This window comes from Oryctolagus cuniculus, chromosome 4 (genome assembly GCF_051225735.1).
Source record: "Oryctolagus cuniculus isolate XC-2025 breed Fujian yellow rabbit chromosome 4, ASM5122573v1, whole genome shotgun sequence".
Classification (NCBI taxonomy): Eukaryota; Metazoa; Chordata; class Mammalia; order Lagomorpha; family Leporidae; genus Oryctolagus; species Oryctolagus cuniculus.
Genome location: NC_142870.1, coordinates 94,054,359 through 94,075,795, shown reverse-complemented (window position 1 = coordinate 94,075,795; position 21,437 = coordinate 94,054,359). Strand labels below are relative to the sequence as shown.

The window sequence follows — 21,437 nt, the reverse complement described above, 5'->3', positions numbered from 1 at the left end:
GCATTCCATATGGGCGCCGGTTCAAGTCCCCGCTACTCCACTTCTGATCCAGCTCTCTGCTGTGGCCTGGGAAAGCAGTAGAAGATGGCCCAAGTCCTTGGGCCCCTGCACCTGCATGGGAGACCCAGAAGAAACTCCTGGCTCCTGACTTCAGGTTGGCACAACTCTGGCTATTGTGGCCATTTGGGGAGTAAACCAGCGGATGGAAGACCTCTCTATCTCTGCCTCTCCTTATCTCTCTGTGTAACTCTGACTTTCAAATAAATAAATGAATCTTAAAAGGGGGGGGGGGGGACCAGAGCCTGGACAGGCCTGGATCTGGTCTCCTCATAGCTCCAGGGAGTGGTGGGAAAGTTGGCAGCCGGGGATTAAGGACTTGAGGGAATCAAGGCATCTTGCTCTGGGAGAAGGAATGAGACAGGGCGAGAGGATCGTCTTATTGCCTTTATTCCGCCGGCGGCCCAGCTGGCCCCACCACAGGGCACAGGACCAAGCTTTTACGCGCTCACCCATGCTCTCCGTGCAGGCCAGTGCACACACACACATACACACTCACACACACACGCACACACATCCCATCTCTGGCTCTGAGAGTCAGTCTCTGGGGAGGGGCTGGGGCTGCTCCTCAGCCTGCCCCTGCCTGCCCTTTTATGACAGCACCAAGGGCGGGGACGGGGCAGGGCCCTCAGCCCCCAGAACAAGTCCCTGTGCAAACTGGAGGTGCCAGCTGGCTCTGGGATGGGGGTGTCCCATTTCCCCATTCCGGGAGTCCCCTCCTCCAGTTCCTGAGGGAGGGACTGCTCTCTGCCTACCTGGAGGGCCAGACCCCTACCAGGGCTGGGCCCTGGGGGACCCGGGCTTGCCCCCGCTGACCTGGCCCTGAAGAACAGCCAGGTCTGAGGTTGTAGCGATTCCCCACGGCAGAGCAGGAAGGCCTAGGCCCCAGGGGTCTGGAGAGGGGTCATCACCCCATCTCCTAATCCATCTTCAATATGAAGAGGTTTGGGGGCACACTTCCTGGGGAGGGAGCACAGGCCTGGAGAAGTCCCAGCGTGGGCCCTCCCCAAACTTCCATCTTCTGGGCCACAGCCGAAGGCCAGGCAGCCAAAAGTCCGAAAGTCCAGCCGGCTGGTGAGAGTCCCTGCGCGCTCCTCGGGGGGCCGCCCCGCGGGGAGCTGGGGGTCAGACCTGCACAGGCAGGGTCTGGCTCATCTGCAGCCGCATGTCCTGGATACTACTGAGGATCTTCTTCTGGTGGCCGGCCAAGGTGACACCGATGCGGAGCAGGTCCCTGCAGGCGGAGGAGAGCAGGGTCGGTCCCTTCCCTCCGCCCACCACACTGAGCCCGCTGCCCTGCCCCTACCAGCTGCACGCTCACTTACTCTGCGGTCATCTGGGCCACCAGGTCGAAGGATGCAAAGCCCGCACTGACGAAGCTTTCCTTGTACCGTCCCATCTTGATGGCGTCCAACCAATCACCAACTGTCGTGAAGGTTGTGTAATCTGGGACTGTGCGGTCCAGGAGGGGCTGGGACATGCTGTGGGGAGAGAAGGGGGGACCTGGTAAGCCCTGAGCGCGGCAGGTGCAGGCACAGGGCTGGCTGCTGGCTCGGTGGGGGCAGGGGTGCAGGTACTGACCCCGACTGGGCATTGGCGATGACCTTGAGGCTGGCAGCATTGCGGATAAGCTTGTCTAGGGTGTTGACGATCTGGGAGAATTTGGGCCTGAGGTTCCGGTCTCGCACCCAGCAGTCCAGCATGAGCTGGTGCAGTGCTGTGGGGCAGTCCATGGGCGGTGGCAGCCGGTAATCTTGCTCTACGGCATTGATGACCTGGGACATGGAGGGCAGGGAAACACGGGGTGAGCCACCACCACGCTGCTCCCCACCCTCCCCACCGCTCTGGCTTGGCCCCACTCACATCCTGGTTGCTCATGTCCCAGTAGGGTCGCTCTCCATAGCTCATGACTTCCCACATGACGATGCCGTAGCTCCAGACGTCACTAGCAGACGTGAACTTCCGATAGGCTATGGCCTCTGGGGCAGTCCAGCGGATGGGGATCTTCCCGCCCTGGTGTGGGGGGCACACGCCCTTCACCCTAGGACTCCGGGCTGCCCCCCGGCCCTGAGCCCTGGCCGGCGTGGCACCCCCCGCAGTCTCCCTCCCGGCTGCCTCCTCCTGTACCAGGGAGCTGGTGTAGGTAGGGTCAGAGGGGTCGTCCTCCAGGAAGCGGGAGAGGCCGAAGTCGGAGACCTTGCACACCAGGTTGCTGTTAACCAGGATGTTCCGGGCGGCCAGGTCCCGGTGCACGTAGTTCATCTCGGACAAGTACTTCATGCCGGCTGCGATGCCCCGCAGCATGCCCACCAGCTGGATGACTGTGAACTGCCCATCGTTGAGCTGCAGACAACAAGCAGGCTCAGGGGCGGCCATCCCCTCCCTCCTGGCCCACGGGCTGCCCCCCTCCAAGCCCTTGGCCAGGTCTGGAGGGCACTGAAGTTAAGGTACTGTGCATCAGGCACCTTGCATACGACTTGCCAATCACTCTCCTTGAGATCCCAGTAGCTCCTAGCACTCCTGTCTTTCAGCTAAGGCAGCTGAGACCCAGAGAGGGCCGGTTCCCTGCCTGCGGTCACCCAGGCAGGCACAGGCAGGGACAGGACAGGTGTGCCGACTGTTCCAGCTCTGAGGAGCCAGCCGGGTGTTTCCCTGCAGCGCGCCGCCTGGGCACTCTGTGCACTTGACCAGGGTTTGCCTGACTAGTGGGAGGAGGCGGAGGGGGGGGGGCGCTGGCTCTTACCCGGAGGAAGGAGTCCAGGGCGCAATTCTCCATGAACTCGGTGAGGATCATCACTGGCCGGCTTTTGGTGACCACGCCCTCCAGCCGGATGATGTTGGGGTGGTCAAACTGGCCCATGATGGAGGCCTCGCTCAGGAAGTCCCGCCGCTGCCTCTCCGTGTAGCCCACCTTCAGCGTCTTGATGGCCACGAACACTTCGCGGCGGCCGGGCTGCTTCAGCCGGCCCCGGCACACTTCCCCGAACTCCCCTGCATGGCACACAGGTGAGGCCCCATGAGCTGTTTCTGGGACAGCCGGGCCCCGGTAAGCCTCAGCCTCCCCCCACTGCACGGTGCCCGGGGACTTACCAGCTCCGATCACCTCCTCGATCTTGACACAGGACACGTCAATCTCCTTGGCAAACTCACGCACGGCCTCGTTAGGGTCCTCGTAGGTAAAAGGGTCGATGTAAACCTTCATTCCGGGAGTGACTGCAGGCAGAAGGTGGGGCGTGAGTGGAGGCGGGGTCGGGGGACGGGGGAGGACAGAGCTGCAACTGGGGGCGGGGAGGGCACCCGAGCCTGGCCAAGACTCTCCGCACTTGATCGCAGCCAAAAGGCCGAGAAGCAATCTGGCCAAGACTCCCACGGCGGGTGATGGAGCGCCTTCGCCGGCCTCCCCACCAAGCCTGCCCCAGGCTTCACCTGGGCCCCACGACTGCCAGGGCTCCACGCCCCAGCTTCTTGTCTTGCCTGCGCTCTCTCATCTCTCATCACGTCCAGGCCTCTCCCAGCTTCCCTCACGCTGGTTCCCACTGCCCTGGCCCTGTCCAGGCCTTCCACGCTCAGACTATTGCGATAGCCTCTCTGCCTCTGGACTTTTCCCACCAAGCTGTCTTCCTACAACAATGCTGCCATTGTTCCTACTCGCCGGCTTGAGAGCCTTTCCAATTACCTACGGTGGGGTCAAGTCCAAACTCCTCTGTCTGCCTTTCACGACCCTCCAGCGGCTGGCCTGGCGGCTGCTACCCAGCTCACCTCCCAGCCCCTGGCAAGCCGTCTTCTCACTGCCCCCACAGCTGGGCACTTTCCCCACCCCACCCACTCCCACCCACACTCCTCCTGCCAGGAATGCTCTCCCCCACCTGCTGAAACCCAGCTGATCCCGCCCAGCTCCGCTCAAGTCCACCTCCTCCAGGAAGCCTTCCTCGTCTCTGAACTCTTCCTGCCCTCTACCAGGAATAGCCAGCTGAACACTTAATGGTTCTCTAATTGTTTCCTGTGTGTATGGATCTTGTCTTTCCCACAGGACTAACTGCCTTGGAGGGCAGAGGTCACAGCTCATTCACTCCTGGAGCTAGCAGGAGGAAGGGAGGGGCCAGGGTACCCAGAGTTAGGAGGGAGGGGCTCAGGACACCTGGAGTGAGGAGGCAGCGGCAGGGGCTTGGGGTACCTGGAGGGAGGGGCTGGGGCACCCGGAGGGAGGGAGGGGTCAGGAAGTGGCACTTGGCTGGAAGTCCTGGGCAGGGACCCGGGGTCTGCAGGCCGGCGGAGGGTGGGGGCTCTGGGAGATGGGGCGAGGAGACAGACTCACTATATTGCTGCAGCTTCTCCGTGTACTCCGAGTCCGGACCGTGCCGCTGCTTCCTGGGGGCAGGGGGAAGGGAGGCCTGAGACAAGTGCCCCAGCTCCCTGCGTTCAGGGGTCCACAGAGGGGCCAGGAAATGGTCCTGGTGCCTGGCCCCATGGTTGACGGTCACAGAGCCTCTGGTCCCTGGGCAAGAGGCCCAGTGGCCATGGTCCCTGGGGCACTTGCGGTAGACTCCACTGGCGGGGTGTGGGATCAGGACAGAATGGAGACTTGTGCTAGCTTGGGGGTGGCCTTTGCAATAAGGAGAGCCTGGGCCCAGGAAGGCCGTGGCTCGGGGCTGGCGGAGGAGCCGTGGTCAGCCCAGGGGAGCACTACCTGAGGCAGACGACGGCGATGACGACGATGGCCACCACGAAGACGAGCCCAGCGGTGGCCGAGCCGACGATGAGGGGAAGCTGCTCCTGGAGCTGCTGGGCACCGGAGCCTGGGCATGGAGAGGGGCTGGTGAGCGGAGGGAGGGCTCGGGTGGGCCGGGGCAGAGCCAGGTGCAGGGGCAGGCGGCCGCGTACCTCTCTCGCTGGTGGTCTCAAACTCGGCCGGGCGGCTGTACTGCCCGTAGCCAGCCACGGTGCGGGCTCGGACTTGGACCACATAGCGGGCGTCCGGCCGCAGCCCGTCCAGCTGCACGGAGTTCTTCTGGCTGGTCACAGTGGAGGCGATGCCCTCGCTCTGCAAGGCCAGGAAGGGGCGGGGGCCCTGTCAGGTGGGGGCCCAGCCCCCGTCTGCACCCCACGGGCCCTCAGTACCCAGGGCTCTCATGGGAGCACCCCCTCCCCCGACCTCCAGGAACTATCTGGGGTAAATCTCGCCCAGCTCGGCCCAAGGCCACCTCCTGCCCTTGAAGCCCTGACCTTCTCGAAGTACTTCATCTCATAGTCCAGGATGACTCCGTTGGGCCGTTCCGGGGGCGCCCAGGACAGGGTCAGACTGCTGCCGGAGCTGCTGTGCAGGTGCAGGGTGGGCACCTCGGACGGGGCTGGGGGCAGAGTAGGGGGCTCACTGAGGGCTCCTTGGGTCCTGGCCTCCTTCCCAAAGACCCAGGTCCCTGGTGGTCCCTGATTAGGCTCTGGGCAAGCTCAACTGGATCCAGGGGAAGACAGCCCAGGCCCTAGCCCACATCTCCTCCTCACCGGCCTGGTTGGTGGTGATATTCACAGCTGCGTAGCGGGGAGGCAGAGGGCTCTTGCCCGAGACACCGTTGACCGCCTGCACCTCAAAGGTGTAGCGCGTGTGGGCCAACAGATGGCTGATGTGCACCCGGCGTTCGGTCAGGCCCAGCTGCCGAGGCACAAACTCCACGTTGTCGTCGCAGCGGGAGCAGCTGGAGGGACCCCCAGAGCCGGGGCTCCCGCGGCACTTCTTGCAGATGACATTGTACAAGAGGTCGTCCCGCCCGCCCAGGTCCCGGGGCTCGCTCCACTCCAGGATCAGCGAGGTCTCATTTACATTGGAGATGACACCCCGGGGTGCAGACGGCACGGCTGTGGGGAGACATGGAAGGAGAAGGCAGTGAGCCGGGAGCCCAACTCCTCACCTGGCTGCTGCAGTACTAAGTAAAACATCTTTCCTAGACTTCTTCATGAACACACTCCTAATTATCCTTCAAGACTCAATTTGTGATGTCACCTCCTCTTGAAAGCCTTCCTTGATTGGGCTCCCTGTAACACAATTCTTGGCCCACCCTGAAGCCCAGCACTTGGCACGCTACACACATGGCCATTATCTGTTTTCACAGCCACTTCTCCCACCAGGTTGCAGACTCCTGTAGGACAATGACTGCCTCTTATTATTCTCCACATCCCTGGCATCCTGCACAGAGCCTGCGACATCAAAGCCAGAGCAGGGAGAAAGTGAATCCGGCCAGAGAGCGGCAGCCCCGCACAGAGGGCAAGTAGACTGGCCAGCAGGCCCCAGCCCATTCCTAACGCTGCTTAGGAGCTAGCAGGTGTTTTTGAAGCCTTGGTGGAAGGGATGAGCCCGCTGGCCTGTGCTCTGGCTCAGGGGCAGCCGGCTCCTAGCAGTGCAGCCTTGAGCGCCACATCTAACTTCCCTGAGCCTCAGCACCCCACCTGGAGGCCTCACGGGACCAGCTGGCCCCCGAGGGAGGGAGACAGGGTACGCGGGTGGCGTTCACTCACTGGTGCAGGCACTGTCGGCAGAGTCGGAGTCTGCGCGGTAGAAGTTATTGTGGCAGGTGCAGATGCTGGCGGCTGGCGAGGTGGTACGGCTGTTGGGAGGGCAGGGCAGGCAGGGCCCCTCTCCCTGCTTCGCCTTGTAGCTCCCTGGGGGACAGGCTGCGGGGGGGGGGGGAGGAGGAGAAAGAATGGACGCTGCTCACCTCCCTTCCCTGCAGCCACACCATGCCGGCACACCTGCGTTTGAACCCGGCCCTTCCCAGCCCAGGTCTCGGCCCCTCCACCTGCCAGACATGGGGGCAATGCAGCGATTGCCTCACTCGGGCTGCAGCCACAAAGGCCCTGTGCCCCACGGAAACCCCACATCAGCAGATTCCTCCCCGCCCCTGCCCCCTCGCCCTCACCCTGGGGCCTCGCGCACGCAGACGTCAGCCCATCACCTGGACAGCCCAGGCTTGTCGGGGCAGGGCAGAGAGAGGAGGAGGAAGAGGAGGGAGATGGGGAAAAATCCCCTGCGGGTGAGTAGCACCCAGTGCTCCGCTGAGCCGAGCCCCGCCCCACCCCACAGTGAAGCTGTAGGGGCCACATCCCTGGGGACCTTTAAGGACACTTGGGACAGCCAGGAGGGCTCCTCTCAAGAGGCTTCCCTGCCAACCTCGAGCCCCACCCACCAGGGCCAGAGCAGCGCCCCTTTGTACCCTTGGGCAGGGGTGGGGGCCGGGCAGGGGTGGGAGCAGGCAGGAAGGCTGGGTCACCTGCAGTTCAGGCCACAGGGGACCTCGCCCAGAGCCGGGCCCTGAACTCCGCCTCCTCCCCCAGCTCCCCTCCTGCCATCGCACCAGGCGCCCCCAGCCCTAGCAGGGTCCATGATGGATGACCCACGACAGGCTGTTTGCAAGTACGCTAGCAGTAACTTGGGATAACGGGCGTAAACCGAGATGCTCCGGACAGGACACACCAGAGTGCACCATCAGCCCGCCGGGTCCCCTGGCTCTGGAGGGGGCGTGATGCCGGGCTGGGGCTGTGCCTTCCCTGGGGTTTAATCTCCCCTTGCCAAGGTGATATCCATCCCAGCGCCTTTGAGCCAGTGGGGGAGGGGGCAGAGGCCAGGCCAGCCTGGTTGCTATGGGAACCAGCATGCATTTCCTGCCAGGGACCTGCAGAGTGTTAGCCCCTCTTCAGGCTGTCAGGCTCATCACCCCCACCCCTTTCTCCACTTGGGAAGAGGAAGTCTGGGGCAGGTTCCCATAGAGCAGTGGAGAGGGGGCCCGCAGGAGGCTCGGCTCACCTCCCTGCCGACCCCTGCCTCCCAGCCAGGGTGACGCCCCACACCCTCAGCCCCAGGGCCTGGGCCCCCATCAGAGCCCCAGGCTGCCTCAGCTCAAGGAACCGCAGGCCCTCAGCACCTTGTCCTGGCTAAGGCCTCAGCGCCAGCTCCCCCGTCTGCTGGTGTGAGGCCCTGAGCAGACTGTTCCCTCACTGGCCAAGCTGAGGCAACAGCGGGCATCTCCCCTACATGGCTGGAGACGGGAGAACCCCCAGGTGTGTGGGGGGGTGTTTATCACCGGGAGGTCTCCCAAGGCTTGGCCGGTGTCCTCACCTGTACAAAATGAGGACAAGCCCTGTCCCCCAGGGATCCCAGGGGCTCCCCGACTTGCACGATGTCTGCGCTCTCATGTGCTGAGTGCTGCTCTAAGGGCATGCATTGCTCACTTAACCCTCAGTGTCTGCTTTGCCTGTGCCAACCCCAGCTTCAAAGAGTTAAGTAATTCTCCCCAGGTCACGTGGGTGTCGAGTGACAGAGTCAAGACTCAGGACTCCAGGGCCTGAGCCCCTCGCCCCTGCGCTGCATAAACGGGGATACTTCAGCAAGCTCACGGAAAGATGGAATGCAAGGATGAATTTATTTTATACTAAATAATTTTGAAATTTCACCCATACAAAGGGTCTTCTTAACAATTCGTGGAAACGCCTATTATGAAAAAGGTGCGCAGACATTTCATAATCTTTATATCAAAATTAACTCATTGTTTCATTCCATCTTCCAGACTTTTTGAAGTCCCCTTGTATTGCCTGGCAAGGAGCAGATGAGACCCCAAGGTAAAAGGTGCCCATGGCTACTGATGCCTGTCTAGTACTTCCAGGGTGCAATGTACACCCCGGGGCAGTGGGGGATGGGGCGCTGTGGTGTACCGGGTAAAGCTGCTGCCTGCAGTGACAGCATCCCATATGGGTGCTGGTTCAAGTCCCGGCTGCTCCATTTCCAATGCAGCTCTCTGCTAAGGCCTGGGAAAGCAGTGGAAGATGGCCCAAGTCCTTGAGCCCCTGCACCCATGTGGAGACCCGGAAGAGGCTCCTGGCTCCTGGCTTTGGATCGGCCCAGCTCCAGCTATTACAGCCATTTGGTGGATGAACCAGTGGATGGATGATGTCTCTCTCTCTCTCTCTGTAACTCTTTCAAATAAATAAATCTTAAAAAAAAAAAAATGTACACCCAGGCCAGGACTAAGTGGGCATCTCTGCCAGCCTCCTAAGTCTGTGACCAGTTTCTCCAGGTACCCGCTTGGCAAGGATGCTCTACGTCTCTTTAATTTCATTCCTTCTCTTATGACCCTGGTGCCTCTCTTCTCATCCCCGCATCGCATTCTCTGGTGACCACAGTCCCTGTGCTCCCTCCCACAGGCCTCCCTCCGGCCAGCCCCCACTCACGGCGGCACTGTGACTCCTTGGCAGCTGGCTCATGGCCGGTGGCACAGGTGCAGGCCCCCACGGGCACCATCCACTCCCCGTCTCCATTGCAGTAGAGCTTCAGCGGCACCGACACCTCCACAGCGTTGGAGATGCAGGTGCCAGGTGCAATGACCAGCGAGGTGGGCTCAGCGCCCGTCAGGGTCTCTGGGAAGAGTGCGAAGCCCGCAGTGGTGGAGGCGCACTTTTTGTAGAAGGCACGCACGGAGATGAGCGACATGCAGGCGCCCTGGTCTTGGAAGGCCAGGTAGAAGCCGGCTTTGGAAAGCGGCCCGAAGCTGCGCACCTTGGTGTTGACACGGCCACTGTCGAGCCGGGAGAAGCTCTCATCGGGCGCGATGGTGTCCACTTTCACGTAGGGGTTCTCCATCCAGAAGGGGGACGAGGCGGAGGCCACGTCGCCATCGGCCTCGTAGTAGAAGAGGTTGAAGGTTTCCTTGCAGGAGCCGGGGATGTTGGGGATGCTGTTGCAGTCGCGCACGGTGAACTTGAGCTCCACGTAGACTCGCTGCACGTCCCGCCGCCAGATGAACCCGGTACGCAGCCAGTTGTTCTGGCTCGATTCCTGCACATTGCACACCTGGTAGGTGCGGATGGGGTTCATGGCCTCGTCGTAGCCGCTCACCTCCTCCCACTGCACTCGGACAAAACAGAAAAGACAAAGTGAAGGTCAACATTTGCCAAGAGCTAACCACGTGCCAGATCAGGGGCTGGTGTTGTGGCATCATGGATAAAGCCACTGTGGGCTGGCATTCCCTATAGGCACCGGTTCCTGTCCCGGATGCTCCACTTCCAATCCAGCTCCCTGCTGGTGCATCTGGGAAAGCAGCAGAAGATTGAAACTCCTGGCTCCCAGATTTGGCCTGGCTCAGCCCGGGAGAGTGAACCAGCAGATGGAAGATCAATCTCTCTCACTCTCTTTCTTCTCTCTCTCTCTCTCTCTCTCCCCCTGTCTCTCTGTAACTCTGACTTTCAAAATTAAAAAAAAAAATCATAAAAAACAACAACAATGTGCCAGATCTGCTATATTTACTTCCCAAAGCTGCTTCTTAGGTGTAGGGGCTGAGCAGAGCTCTCTGCTTGCCGTGTACTTGTGGGTAAGTCACTAAACCCCCTTGAGCCTTGGCTTCCCCATCTGTGACATGGGATAGTAAAGAGGTAAAGAATACACGACTTTATGGGGCTGGCGCAGTGGTATAGCAGGTAAAGCCACCGTCTGCAGTGCCAGCATCCCATATAGGTGCTGGTTCAAGTCCCAGCAGCTCTACTTCCAATCCATATCCCTGCTAATGGCCTAGGAAAGCAGCAGAGGATGGCCCAAGTGTTTGGGCTTCGGTCACCCACATGGGAGACCTGGAAGAAGCTTTAAATGAATAAAACACTATTAAAACAGCACAGTGCTGGGAACTTCATAAGTACTATAGTACGACAGGAGTATTAGCTGTAATATTTATTGACTTTATAGCTCAGTTTCATTATCTATAAAATGGGGCTGATTGGAATTAAATGAGACCGTGAGAAATAATTAAATGAGACCGTGAGAAATTAAGTTAGTCTACTGTATGAGGTTACTTCAAAAGGTTTGTGGGAAAATGTAATTGAATGATAGTTTACTCTCTTTCGCAGATAAATTTTTTAAGAAGATTAATCTTATTTTGGTGCAAAAAGACTGAAATCTTCATGCACAATGTTTCCATCATCCTCATTCCCCATGAACTTCCTGAAGATCTCTCCCGCACAGTGGGCTTACAACAGTGCTGGCGAGCAAGCGCCCACCGAGCACTGGTGGCCACAAGTGCCACACTTAATCTTCACGACTGTGCCAGGAGGAAGTGCTTCTGTTGTACCCATTTTATTTCATTTTTTAAAAGATGTATTTATTATTTATTTGAAAAGTAGAGTAACAGAGAGAGAAGGAGAGATAGAGAGAGAGAGAGAGAGAGAGAGAGAGAGAGAGGTCTTCCATCCACTGGTTCACTCACAAATGGCCATAGCAGCCAGGGGCTGGACCAGGCTAAGGCCATGTGGTCTCCCTGGTGGGTGGCAGGAATCTCTGTACTGGAGCCATCATCTGCTGCCTCCCAGGTGCATCAGCAGGAAGCTGGGCCAGGAGCAGAGGAGCTGGCTTCTAATCAGCGTTCCAATATGGGCTGTGGGCTTCCAGGCAGTGGCTGAACCTGCTATACCACCACACTGGCCTCTGTTTTCCCCATTTTATTTAATTATTTTTTAAGAGTTATTTATTTCAAAGGCAGAGTGACAGAGACAGAGGGCCAATGAGACAAAAAGAGGGATTTTCCATCTGTCAGCTTATTCCCCAATGGCCACAACAGCCAGGTCTGGGCCAGGCCAAAGCCAGGAACCAAAAACTCCATCTGGGTCACCTGTGTGGGTGGCAGGGACCCAAGTACTTGGGCCATCTTATGCTAGGCATATTAGCAGGAAGCGGGATTGGAAGCAGAGCAGGTGGGACTGGAACTGGCACTCAGACATGGGATGCTGGTGTTGCAAGCGGCCAACTTGACCCGCTGTGCCTCAATGCCAGCCACGGCCCCATTTTATAGAGGAAGAAGCTGAGGGTCACAGATGGGAGTGACTTGCTCAAGGTCACACAGGCCTGGCAACCACAGGATCTAGCGCTCAGGATAGCATGGAGGCCACCCAGGGAGCTTAGAGCCAGGACTACAGGAAGCTACTAGTCAAGAGATGGGACCCAGGAGCTGGCATTTAGCCTAGCAGTTAAGATGCCACTTGAAACACCCACATCCCATACCCGAGTGCTTGGATTTGAGGCCTGGCTCCACTCCTGATCGCAGTTTCTGATGATGTGCACCCCAGGAGGCAGTGGATGATGGCTCAAGTAGCTGGGTCCCTGCCACCCACAGAGGACTATGTTCCCAGCTAGCAGCTTTGACTTGGCCAGCTCCAGCCATTGCAGGTATCTGAGGAGTGAACCAGCGGTTGGGAGCTTTCTGGCTCTCAGATAAATAAAATATAAATACAAAATATAAATATAAATCAAGAGATGGAGACCCAGAAGACCCAGAAGGGTTTCACTCGAGATCACACAGCGAGTCAGAGACCACGAACCAAGGTCTCCTGGTACTGGTTTCCAAGCCAATACCTTTCCCAAGGACTCAGGAAGGCGGGAGATGGCTGTCAGGCAGGAGGTGAGAGAGGGGTAGGAACAGGCTAACAACAGGTGGAGGGAAAAGGAAACAAAGATGGTAAGGCAGGCGGGCACGGGCAGGTGGAGGAGTGAGTGACACAAACCTGCAGAGACGGACGATCAGGCAAGCAGGTGACAGTGAAGAGGCTGAAGATGCCGGGGCGGCGAGGGGACACGGGCAAGTGAGCCAACACTCGGGGGAGAGGAGGGCAAGTCTTACCCCACTTTCTGGATGAGATGTCCACGCCAACTCAGATGTCACCCACTTGGTGTCCATGAGGGTCTCTGGAGGAGCCACATTAGAAAAAGATCAGGATGGGGGGGAAGAAATGGGTACCCGGGAAAGGCCAGGGCACTCCCCCCACCCCAGTCCCCAAAGACCCCAGCAGGAGACCCTGCAGCCATCCCAGGCAGGTCGGGCAGGCTGGGGGTGGGTGTCTGCGGTTGACCCCAGGCCTGGGTTAATGAGGCGGGAGCAGAGGCCGGTTCACACACCTACAGGCTCTGCTAATCTCCACACAAAGGGCCAGCGGGGCCTTTATCTTGGAACAAAGGGCTGTGTGCTTCCCCAGGCTCCCCGACTCCATTCCCAACACAAAGGCCCAGGGAAGGGGAAGGCTGTGGCAGGCAGGGGCCAGCTCCCACCCAGCCTCCCCCATGCTCCTCCGCTCCTCCAGGATACAGGGCAAGGATGCTCTCTGAGGGTGGGAGAGGACCAGAACCAGCTCCAGTCCAATTCTTCCTACAATCCTGGGAGGAGAAAAGCTGAGCCCAGATAAAATAAAAACACGGCTGAAGGTAAAAATGCTAGGAGTCAGGGAGAGGCAAATTCAAGTACACCAGACTCCAAGATAACCCTGGCTCTGCGAATGCAACATGTAAAGGAAGGAGCAGAGAAAGCCTGCACACTCCTGCATATCCTTTCGCTCCTAACCAAGCTGTTACCTCCTCCAGGAAGCCTTCCATTAGCCTCCAAGTCAGGGTTAGAAGCTGCGCCCTGTACATCAAGAGCCAGGGGCTTTGTCCTGTAAGCTGAGCCATACTTTCTTGTTATTTCTCCTTGCTCAGACATAGCAGGTGCCCGTTAATGCTTTTGACATTAACTTACTCGCCTATAAACCTGGTCTGAGCTCTAGTTGGACAACCGTACTCTCTGAAAGACAGAGGGACCCCAAGATCAGATAGACCTAGGAGCAGGATGGAAGGAGAGAGGCGCCAGCTCTCTTCCTGCAGCCAGAGAGACAGGCAGCCAGCAGCTCTCCCAACCCTGAGCCTGAACGCGGCAGAGCTGCCCCCAGAACTTCTGGAGGCCTCTAGGTGCACAACAGCCACTGGAGGATGCCCAGGAGGGCAAAGACTACCCCCCCCACACACACACACAGGCTCCAGGCTTGCAGGCGTCACTGGCTTCTCAGAGTCTGGGTGGGCGCCAGGGACGGTAGTGGACTGGGTGGGTGGACAAGACAGCGGTGGCCGGCAGGTCAGGCTCAGGGCCTCTGGCCACAGCCATTCACGGCAAGGGAGCAGGGTTCTTGCCGCCTGCTCCGGCAGCCGGCTGGGGCCTGGAGCATTCTGAGAGATCCCAGCTTCCCCACCAGCGGCCTGAGGGGCCCCTCTGGCAGACAGACACAGACCGGGACAGATCCTGGAGGGAAGCAGAGACGGGCAGAGGCAGGCGACAGCGCGGGCTGCTGGGAGCAGAGACAGCCGGGATGGCCGGCGGTGGACTACAAAAGGCAGAGATGTTGCGACAAGGAGGCCCAAGTTGCCGGAGACGGAGACGGAGAGCGAGTCTGCCAAGCAGCCTGGTCCCCAGCACCCGCGGCCCTGGGGACAGGGGCCCGGCGCCCCTCCCCCGCCGCCCGCCAGTCCGCCCGCTGGTCTGCCCGCCGCCCGCCGCCGAGCAGCCCGGGCTCCCTGCGCTCCCTCCTCCCGCTCCCTCACTTCCTTCTGCGCAGCCTGTGCCAAACCCATCTGGAACTGTTTAAACCCAAATATTCCGCCCCTCCCCCTGCCGCCAGATTCCTGCACAGTTTAAAACAAGCCCTGCGCTGGCTCCGCGAGGAGGGAGGGGTGGTGGGGAGGCGGCGCAGGAGGGAGCGGGCGAGGGAGCGAGGGAGGGAGGGGATCGGCCCTTGGCCATCGCTCAGCCTTGGCCATCGCTCAATCTCGGCACATTTTTCCCATTAATGAGGAGAGGACTTGGATTTCGAGTCCTGTGTGCCTGAGGAAGGCTCGGTCACCCTGGTGGGGAGGGGGACGGGCCTGCCCTCTGTCCCCCAACTTCTCTGAGGGGAGGGACAGGGCCTGGGATGGGACAGAAGGCAAGGGACTCCCTCGGACCCAGATATGCTGGAGCCCCAGCCTCAGGAGGGACGGAGGGGTGCCTGTGTGCCAGGGCGGGGATCACCCAACCCCTCTGGCTGTGGCGTCAAGATTCAGATCACCTGGTATCTGCTATGTGCGTGTGATGGGCATGTGGGAGCACTCAAGCTCACGCCAGGGCAGAGGATATGCGGACAGGGCATCAGTGCAAAAGAGCAAAGAGTGGGCCATCTCCAAACTCCCCCAGCTGCCTCCCTCACCCCACCCTTCTCTGCCCAGTCCCCTGACTGTGGGAGGGAGAGGCGAGGCTGGCTGCCCCCAGACACAGGCCTCCACAACTGACCCCAAGAGTCACCAAGGAGCAGGGCACCAGGCCTGAGGTCTTTCTGGAACTGGGGCTTTGATGCGTGGCCCTCGCCTGTGCACACACACAGCTGCACACCCCATACCCTATTCTCAGTGCCTGGGCTCATTCTTACCACTGGGGCTAGGGAACGACAAGTCAACACATCTGGTGGACAAAACACACAAAGCCACAGCCACCCGCAAACACACAGACAGCCTCACATGCAGCCTGTCTTCTGCAGATACACAGATGCATACGGTACAAACAGACCCGTCTTCCTTAGACACCCATACACAGTGAATCTTACACACAGATCTGGCTTGCCTCAGGCAGACCCCTTGTGCAGCCTTCCTAGGTGCAAAACCCCCAAAACATCTGTGTACACAGAAGGCACGCACAGCCAGGCGAATGGTGCATTCTCCTTGTACTCCCATTTGCACACACTGGTGCCTACAGTTCACACCATCTTGAATGTAAAGTGCAGACACAAATGCCAGTTTCCCTGTAGAGATTTGGTGACAGGCTGTGACACAGTCACACACAAACTGCAATCAGCTGCAAGCACAGAAGCCCATGGGCATGGAACCCACCGCAGCCCCCAAAGGAGCAGGCAGACTTGGGGTAAGCATCCATGCAAGAGTTCGTGTAAGGCCTGGGGTGCATCCCCCCTGCACACACAAGGCACCTACTGCACACACAAGGCACACACACAAGGTACACACCCTGCAAGCCTGTTCTTTCTGTGGGACGTCATCAAGTGGAGTCCTGGAGAAAGATGGGAGAAGGCGGTTCCCCCAATCCGCCCCCAACTCCCGGGCTGCTCAGGCAGGGCAGCCACACCAGCCATTCTTGTAAAGGAAGCAGAAGTGCTGGGGCAGCCTTGGCCAGAGCCACAGGGAAGGAGCAAGCCCCAGCCCCTTCCTGTTGTCCTGGCTTGGGCAGAGCTGTTGGTTAGGTCACCAGGCTGGGGGTGGGGCAGGGGCATGAGGATGATTCTGGGTGTGGCTGGGTGCGGCCTCCCCAGGTAGAGCACTTGGCTGCCAGCACAGCAGCGCTGTCTGAAGGCCCCTGAGCCCTTGAGGAGGGGGTCGCAGCGGGAAGAGATGTGGCTCCTGGAGCCTTGGGCAGTACTGCGCCCATGCCACTGCCCTGGGCATCCTGGCCTCCCCACAAGGGCCTCACAAGGCCACCCTGGGCTGGGGGCTGCAGCTGAGAGCCTGCCACCTGTGCTGACGGAGGGCCAGCCCCCTCAGCACCCTCTCCTCCCTGGGGCTCCAGGTCAGAGTGCCCCACCCTAGAGCAGAAGTGTCACTGAGACCTGGGGCGCAAACAAACAGAAAACCGAAACAAAACTGGAGGCGGAAGCAAGAAACCCCCAGCGCAGCGACTTTGAGGTGGCAGGACAGGCCGCGCTCCAGGGCTGGGCCAGTGGAGTGTGCAGGGAGCAGGAGAGGGGACAAAACTCCCTCCTCTCTGTGGAGTCCCTGAGTTAGCCACCAAGTAGAGAGCTCGGTTCCCAGGCCAGGCACTGGGGCAGAGAGGGATCTTGGGGTGGGGGGTAGGGGTGCCTGCCACAGGGCGCCGGAGTGAACATATATCCAGGAACCTCCCTCTTTCCAAGTCTGGGAGGGTGGAGGGGAGCATCTCAGAACAGAGAACACATTTTGTTTTTCCTTTTTCTCCTCAGATCATGAGGATTTGTAATTAAATAAACCTGAGAGTGAGGAGATGGGGGAAGAAGCACAGGGCAGGGAGCCCACATGCACCCATGCTCACCCTTGGCGCTACCTCAGGCCTGGTCCTACTAGCCAGCCAGCAGGACAGATGGACAGCTAGCCCTTACAGCCAGCCTGCAAGCCCTCCCCTGGCTCGCTGGCCACAGAGGGCCGGGCCAGGAGGCTGGGGGCAGGAGGCAAAAGGAGACCTGGCCCCAGGGCTAGCCTTCAGGGCAGGGGGCCTCTCCCACCCCGTCAGGTGCCCAGCTATGCCCAGTCTCCCTCCCCCCTCCCAAGCTGCCCAATCCCGACAAACCAGTTTGACTCAGCACAACAGGCAGAGCTACAATTTTCAAACTATGCAGGCCTGGTGATTCAGCCTCTTCACGCTGTTTAATTAGTGGAAGGCCGGGTGGCGGAGGCCTTGCCCACGGTAGCCTCAGCTTCAGCTTGCAGCCACGGAGGCCACAGTGGGCAGCGGCAGCAGCTCTGGCTAAGGGGAGGGCAGCGGCCAGCGAACTGGTTCTCCCGAATACTTGCTGCTGTCGCTGCTCGGCAGCCCTGATGGCCAGCTCATGACAAACAGGGATGCGGCGGGGGTGCCACAGGCGATGCAAACCACCCACGCAAACCCGGGGCCCACTGGTCCCTCTCTGGCTGCTATGTCCACAGGGGTCACTCCTGCTGCCTCTCCCCTCAGGGACAGGTTCCATCGAAGCCACAGCTCAGCTTACATGGCAAGGCCAGCGGTGGGGGCAGGGAGGCCCTGGCCCCACCTCGTGCAATCTGTGACTGTTCCTCCTTTCCCAAAAGGATCTGTTCCCAGCACGGGCACCCTACCATGCTCTCACTCCGTACCCCGGCCCCACTCTTGGCCGACTCACCTAGAGCACACCACCCCTGCCTCAGCTCTTGGCTCTGAAGAGGAGAATGATCTTGGTGTGTGCAACCTGGGGAACACGATTCAAAGTGGGGAGCAAGCAACAAGGTGACCCCGCTCCTCATGCACCTTCGGGTAAACCCTCAGGCGACTGGAGGGCGGCGGGCAGGAACCAGAGAGGGCAAGCGAGTACCCTGGCTCATCCACATGGAAAACAGCTGAGATCCTGGGATGTGGAGTCATGATGAGGCCTCGTGTGCAGGGAAGGAAGAGGAGGCAGGTGCCAGGCAGCGCTTGAGGGGCTGCACCCACAGCTCAGGAACTCTGGGCCTAAATAGAAGGACCCCCAGGCGCACAGCCAAGAGGCCAAGGCAAACCAATGGAGGGTGGATGGAGGAGGCTGGATCTCTGCCCCCCCTGTAAACCTGGGGGGCTGAATCTTTGGAGTCAAGGGACCCCACCGAGCCCCGCCCTCTGTCCCAGCCCTGGCTCTGGAAGTCCACCTACCCACACCCAGGAGAGGTGGCAGGTCCAGCCAGGGGCCGGGGAACAGCCGCTCACTGACCCAGCTCTCTTCCCACTCTATCAGTCTTTGGAGCTGTAGGCAGGCATATGGCGGGAGGACAAATGCACACCCCTGCCCCAGCCCTGCCCGGCCTTCCCTCCCAAGTTCCTTCCTCTGCCTTCCCTCCTGCAGGATCCCGCCTCACAGCACTTCCACTTCCACTTGCAGAGCTCTCCATGGGCAGACCCTAGGGTGACAATAACAACAATAGTAGCCAATCCTATGTGCTAAGCACTTGACAAACATTCAGGAGCCACTCCCCACAACCAGCCGCCCAGTGAGTGGGAACTATGACTACCCCATCTCGCAGTGAGGGTTATTAGGGCCAGACTTGGGTCAGCACCCTGCCTCTCTCTTGGCTTCCATTCTCTCTCTCTCGCTCTCTCTCTCTCTCTCTCTCACACACACACACACACACACTGAAGACCAGGGTCCCAGATGTTGCAAGGATGATGCAGGAATGGGTGACAGCCACACTTGCAGGCTCTGCCACTTCCCAAGGCATTGGCCCTGTCTCCTATGAGAAAGAAACCCTAGTTGCTGAGAGAGGAGGAGGTGGGGGGCTGGAGCCAATGGCCCTGCTACACACACCCCCCCCAGCTCCTTGGCAGGGAGGCTGGATACCAGCTCTGGCCTCCATCCTGCCCCAGGGGCTCTGGTAGCTTCTGGGGAGGTGGAGAAGAGTGAAATAAGGAGAGAGGGGAAGGGGTGAGGCTTCTAAGGTAGCCCTTGGCTCACCTGACCCAAAACCACACCCCCACTCCACTCTCAGCACCAGCACCCCACCACACTCCACAACAAGGGCCGTGTGTGTCACACAAGTGACACACAGCCCCCTAAGTGTGTGTCTGGGTGCACGCGGGCCCATGTTGCCTTCTCTGGCCCAAGACAGACCCAGACCTGGGAACTCCACCAGGCTGCCTGGCTCACACCCTTCGGGCGAACAACAACAAAGCCCCACACTGGTTTCTCACGCCTGCGATCCTATCACACACATGTGGGTGAGTGTGGGCGCGACCTCAGTGTGTCTGTCTGAATTTGCATGTGTCCACTACTGTGAATGGATCTGTCAGCGCTAGGGGCTCAGAGACAGAAGGAGGTGGGGGATCAGGGAACACCCCCACCCCCCACCGCACAGGGAGGAACATTAGAAAGCACCAAAAAGATGCCTTTCTCCAAGGCCTTAGTCAAAGGTCTTCCCTTCCAACGTTCAAGTTTACCGACTGGGGACGAATGCACGACCCCGATCCCACCGAAGAGTATGTATGTTTTTGTTCCTAAACTAGTAAGTGACCAGATCCACTAAAGACACCAAAAATAAGTACTGCCCATAGCGCGAGCTCCCCCCGCCCCCTTTTTCGGTGGTGTCGCTCCTCCTACATATTGGGAGATTCCCCCACCCCAATGGCTCCAGTGTTTTCGGAAAGCAGGCGGTGTGCATGTGTGCGCGCCTCCCCATTGTCTGTCCCCGGCAGGCTTGTGTCAAGCGGCCCGCGTGTGAGCCGTCCGGCCAGCGCCAGCGACGCCTCGGCTGCTCCCCCAAGTGCAGCCATTCCAAGTTGGAGCCACCACCTCGGCAGCGGTCTTGGTAGGTTTCACTGGCGAAGCCGGGCCTGCCACCGCCCGCTAAGCAGTAACGCACCCGGGTCCGGCGCTCCTGGGGCACCACCACCACTTCGGGGGTTCTGCGGAGACCCCACCACTAGGGGGGTCCCGCTCGAAGGCTGAGGGGGATCCTCGGAGCAGGGTGCAACGCCGGCGCGCGCGCGGCACCTCGGGGTAGTTGGCGCTCGGTAAGCCACAAACAATAACCCGCGCCCGCCTCCCCGCCCCCGCAGCCTGCCCCCGACCGAGCGCGAAGCCCGCACGCACACCCTCACTGTTAACTCCGGCGGGTTCCCACGGCGCCGCCCCCCGCCCGGGCCCCGCGGCCGGCGCCTCGCCCGAGGGTCACCCGCACCAGCCCGCCTCTCCGAATGCTGCGCGCCCGCTCCGCCGCGGCTGGTGCCGGCTGCTAGCACCGCAGCTCGCGGCGGGGACGGACTTCGGCGGACGCTCACCAGAGCCGAGCTGCCCGCCTGCCAGGCGGCCCGGGGGCGTTCTCTCACCCCATCCCCCGGCCCGGCAGCCGGCGCGGGTGACCAAGCCTCCCGCGATGTGAGTTCAGCCCGCACCGGCCCTCACCCCGGCAGCCCCCGGCGCGCCCCCCGACGCCGCTCACCTTCCAACGCTCGGCACCCGGCGGGCAGCAGCAGCGGGAGCAGCAGCAGCGGAGGCAGCAGCGGCGGCGGCGGCGGCGGCGGCGGACGCGCTCGGGCCATGGCCGGGGCGGCTGCGGGGAGCCGAGCCGGGCCGCGCCGGGCCGGGCCGCGCCGGCGGGGCTGCGGGAGCCCGAGGCAGGGTCCGCCGCTGGGCGCGCTCCGGGGAAGGCTCGCGTATACGGTTCCAGGAGATCCGGGCCGGGAGGGGGTGCAATCCAGGCGGGCGGCTCCGGGACCGAGGCGGCGCCCAGAGTCCGGCGATCCCGGGGGATGCGGGCAGGTCAGTCCCGCGGGAATCTGGACGGACCGGTCCAGGAGGATCCGGGGCGCTGGGGCGCTGGGTGGCGGAGGACTCGGGGAGGCGGACCGGGGCAGGAGGGCGCAAGTGGTCGTGGTTCGGGGTGCACAGTAATCCAGCAGTCCGCCGCGGGCCCGACTCGGATGCGGGGCTCCGGGTGCGCGCGCCGTCCAGGGTCCGAGCTGGGATCTTGCTGCGCCGCTCACGTACTCACTTCTGCTGCCCCCAGCTCCGGCGCGGCCGCTCTGGGCGGGGGGGGCGGGGCCGCCCGCCTGCCTGTCAACGCCGCGGCCCCGCCCCCGGGGGCCGCCCGCCCACTCACAGACCGCCCGGCCCGCGGGTTCGGCCCCGAGAGCACTCGGCTGGGGTTCAGTTGGCGGCGCCTCCACCAGACCCACCCTCGGGCTCCGAGGCTTGGCTTGGGCGGGGCCAAGAAAAAGATGAATTAGCTGGGGCGGGGCGATACTGTCCATCAGAGGCATGGCCGCGCCCCCTGCCGCCCATTGGCCCTTAGGAACCCAGCCTGAGTCCGAGGTGCCGGCCGGATCCCGCGAGCCAGGGGCGCC

General features: G+C 60.9%; 1 protein-coding gene across 2 annotated transcripts; it reads right to left on the bottom strand.

The window, feature by feature from the left end:
* Positions 1–431: 431 nt before the first annotated feature.
* On the bottom strand, positions 432–21,139 carry EPHB3 (EPH receptor B3). 2 transcript variants are annotated; one of them, XM_051818843.3, is made up of 16 exons: positions 20,534–21,137; positions 12,702–12,766; positions 9,274–9,946; positions 6,568–6,723; positions 5,560–5,910; positions 5,281–5,405; positions 4,939–5,098; positions 4,745–4,853; positions 4,373–4,425; positions 3,148–3,270; positions 2,801–3,048; positions 2,185–2,400; positions 1,921–2,070; positions 1,639–1,832; positions 1,383–1,538; positions 432–1,291 (listed from the first exon to the last, which is right to left on the bottom strand). In XM_051818843.3, the coding sequence occupies exons 1-16, from the start codon at positions 20,631–20,633 to the stop codon at positions 1,183–1,185; spliced, it is 2,988 nt and encodes a 995-aa protein (XP_051674803.1). In that variant the 5' UTR covers positions 20,634–21,137; the 3' UTR covers positions 432–1,182. The 2 variants fall into 2 exon arrangements, with proteins under 2 accessions (XP_051674803.1, XP_069929286.1); XM_070073185.2 differs by having other exon boundaries at positions 1,921–2,400; positions 20,534–21,139.
* Between the last annotated feature and the right edge of the window lie 298 nt (positions 21,140–21,437).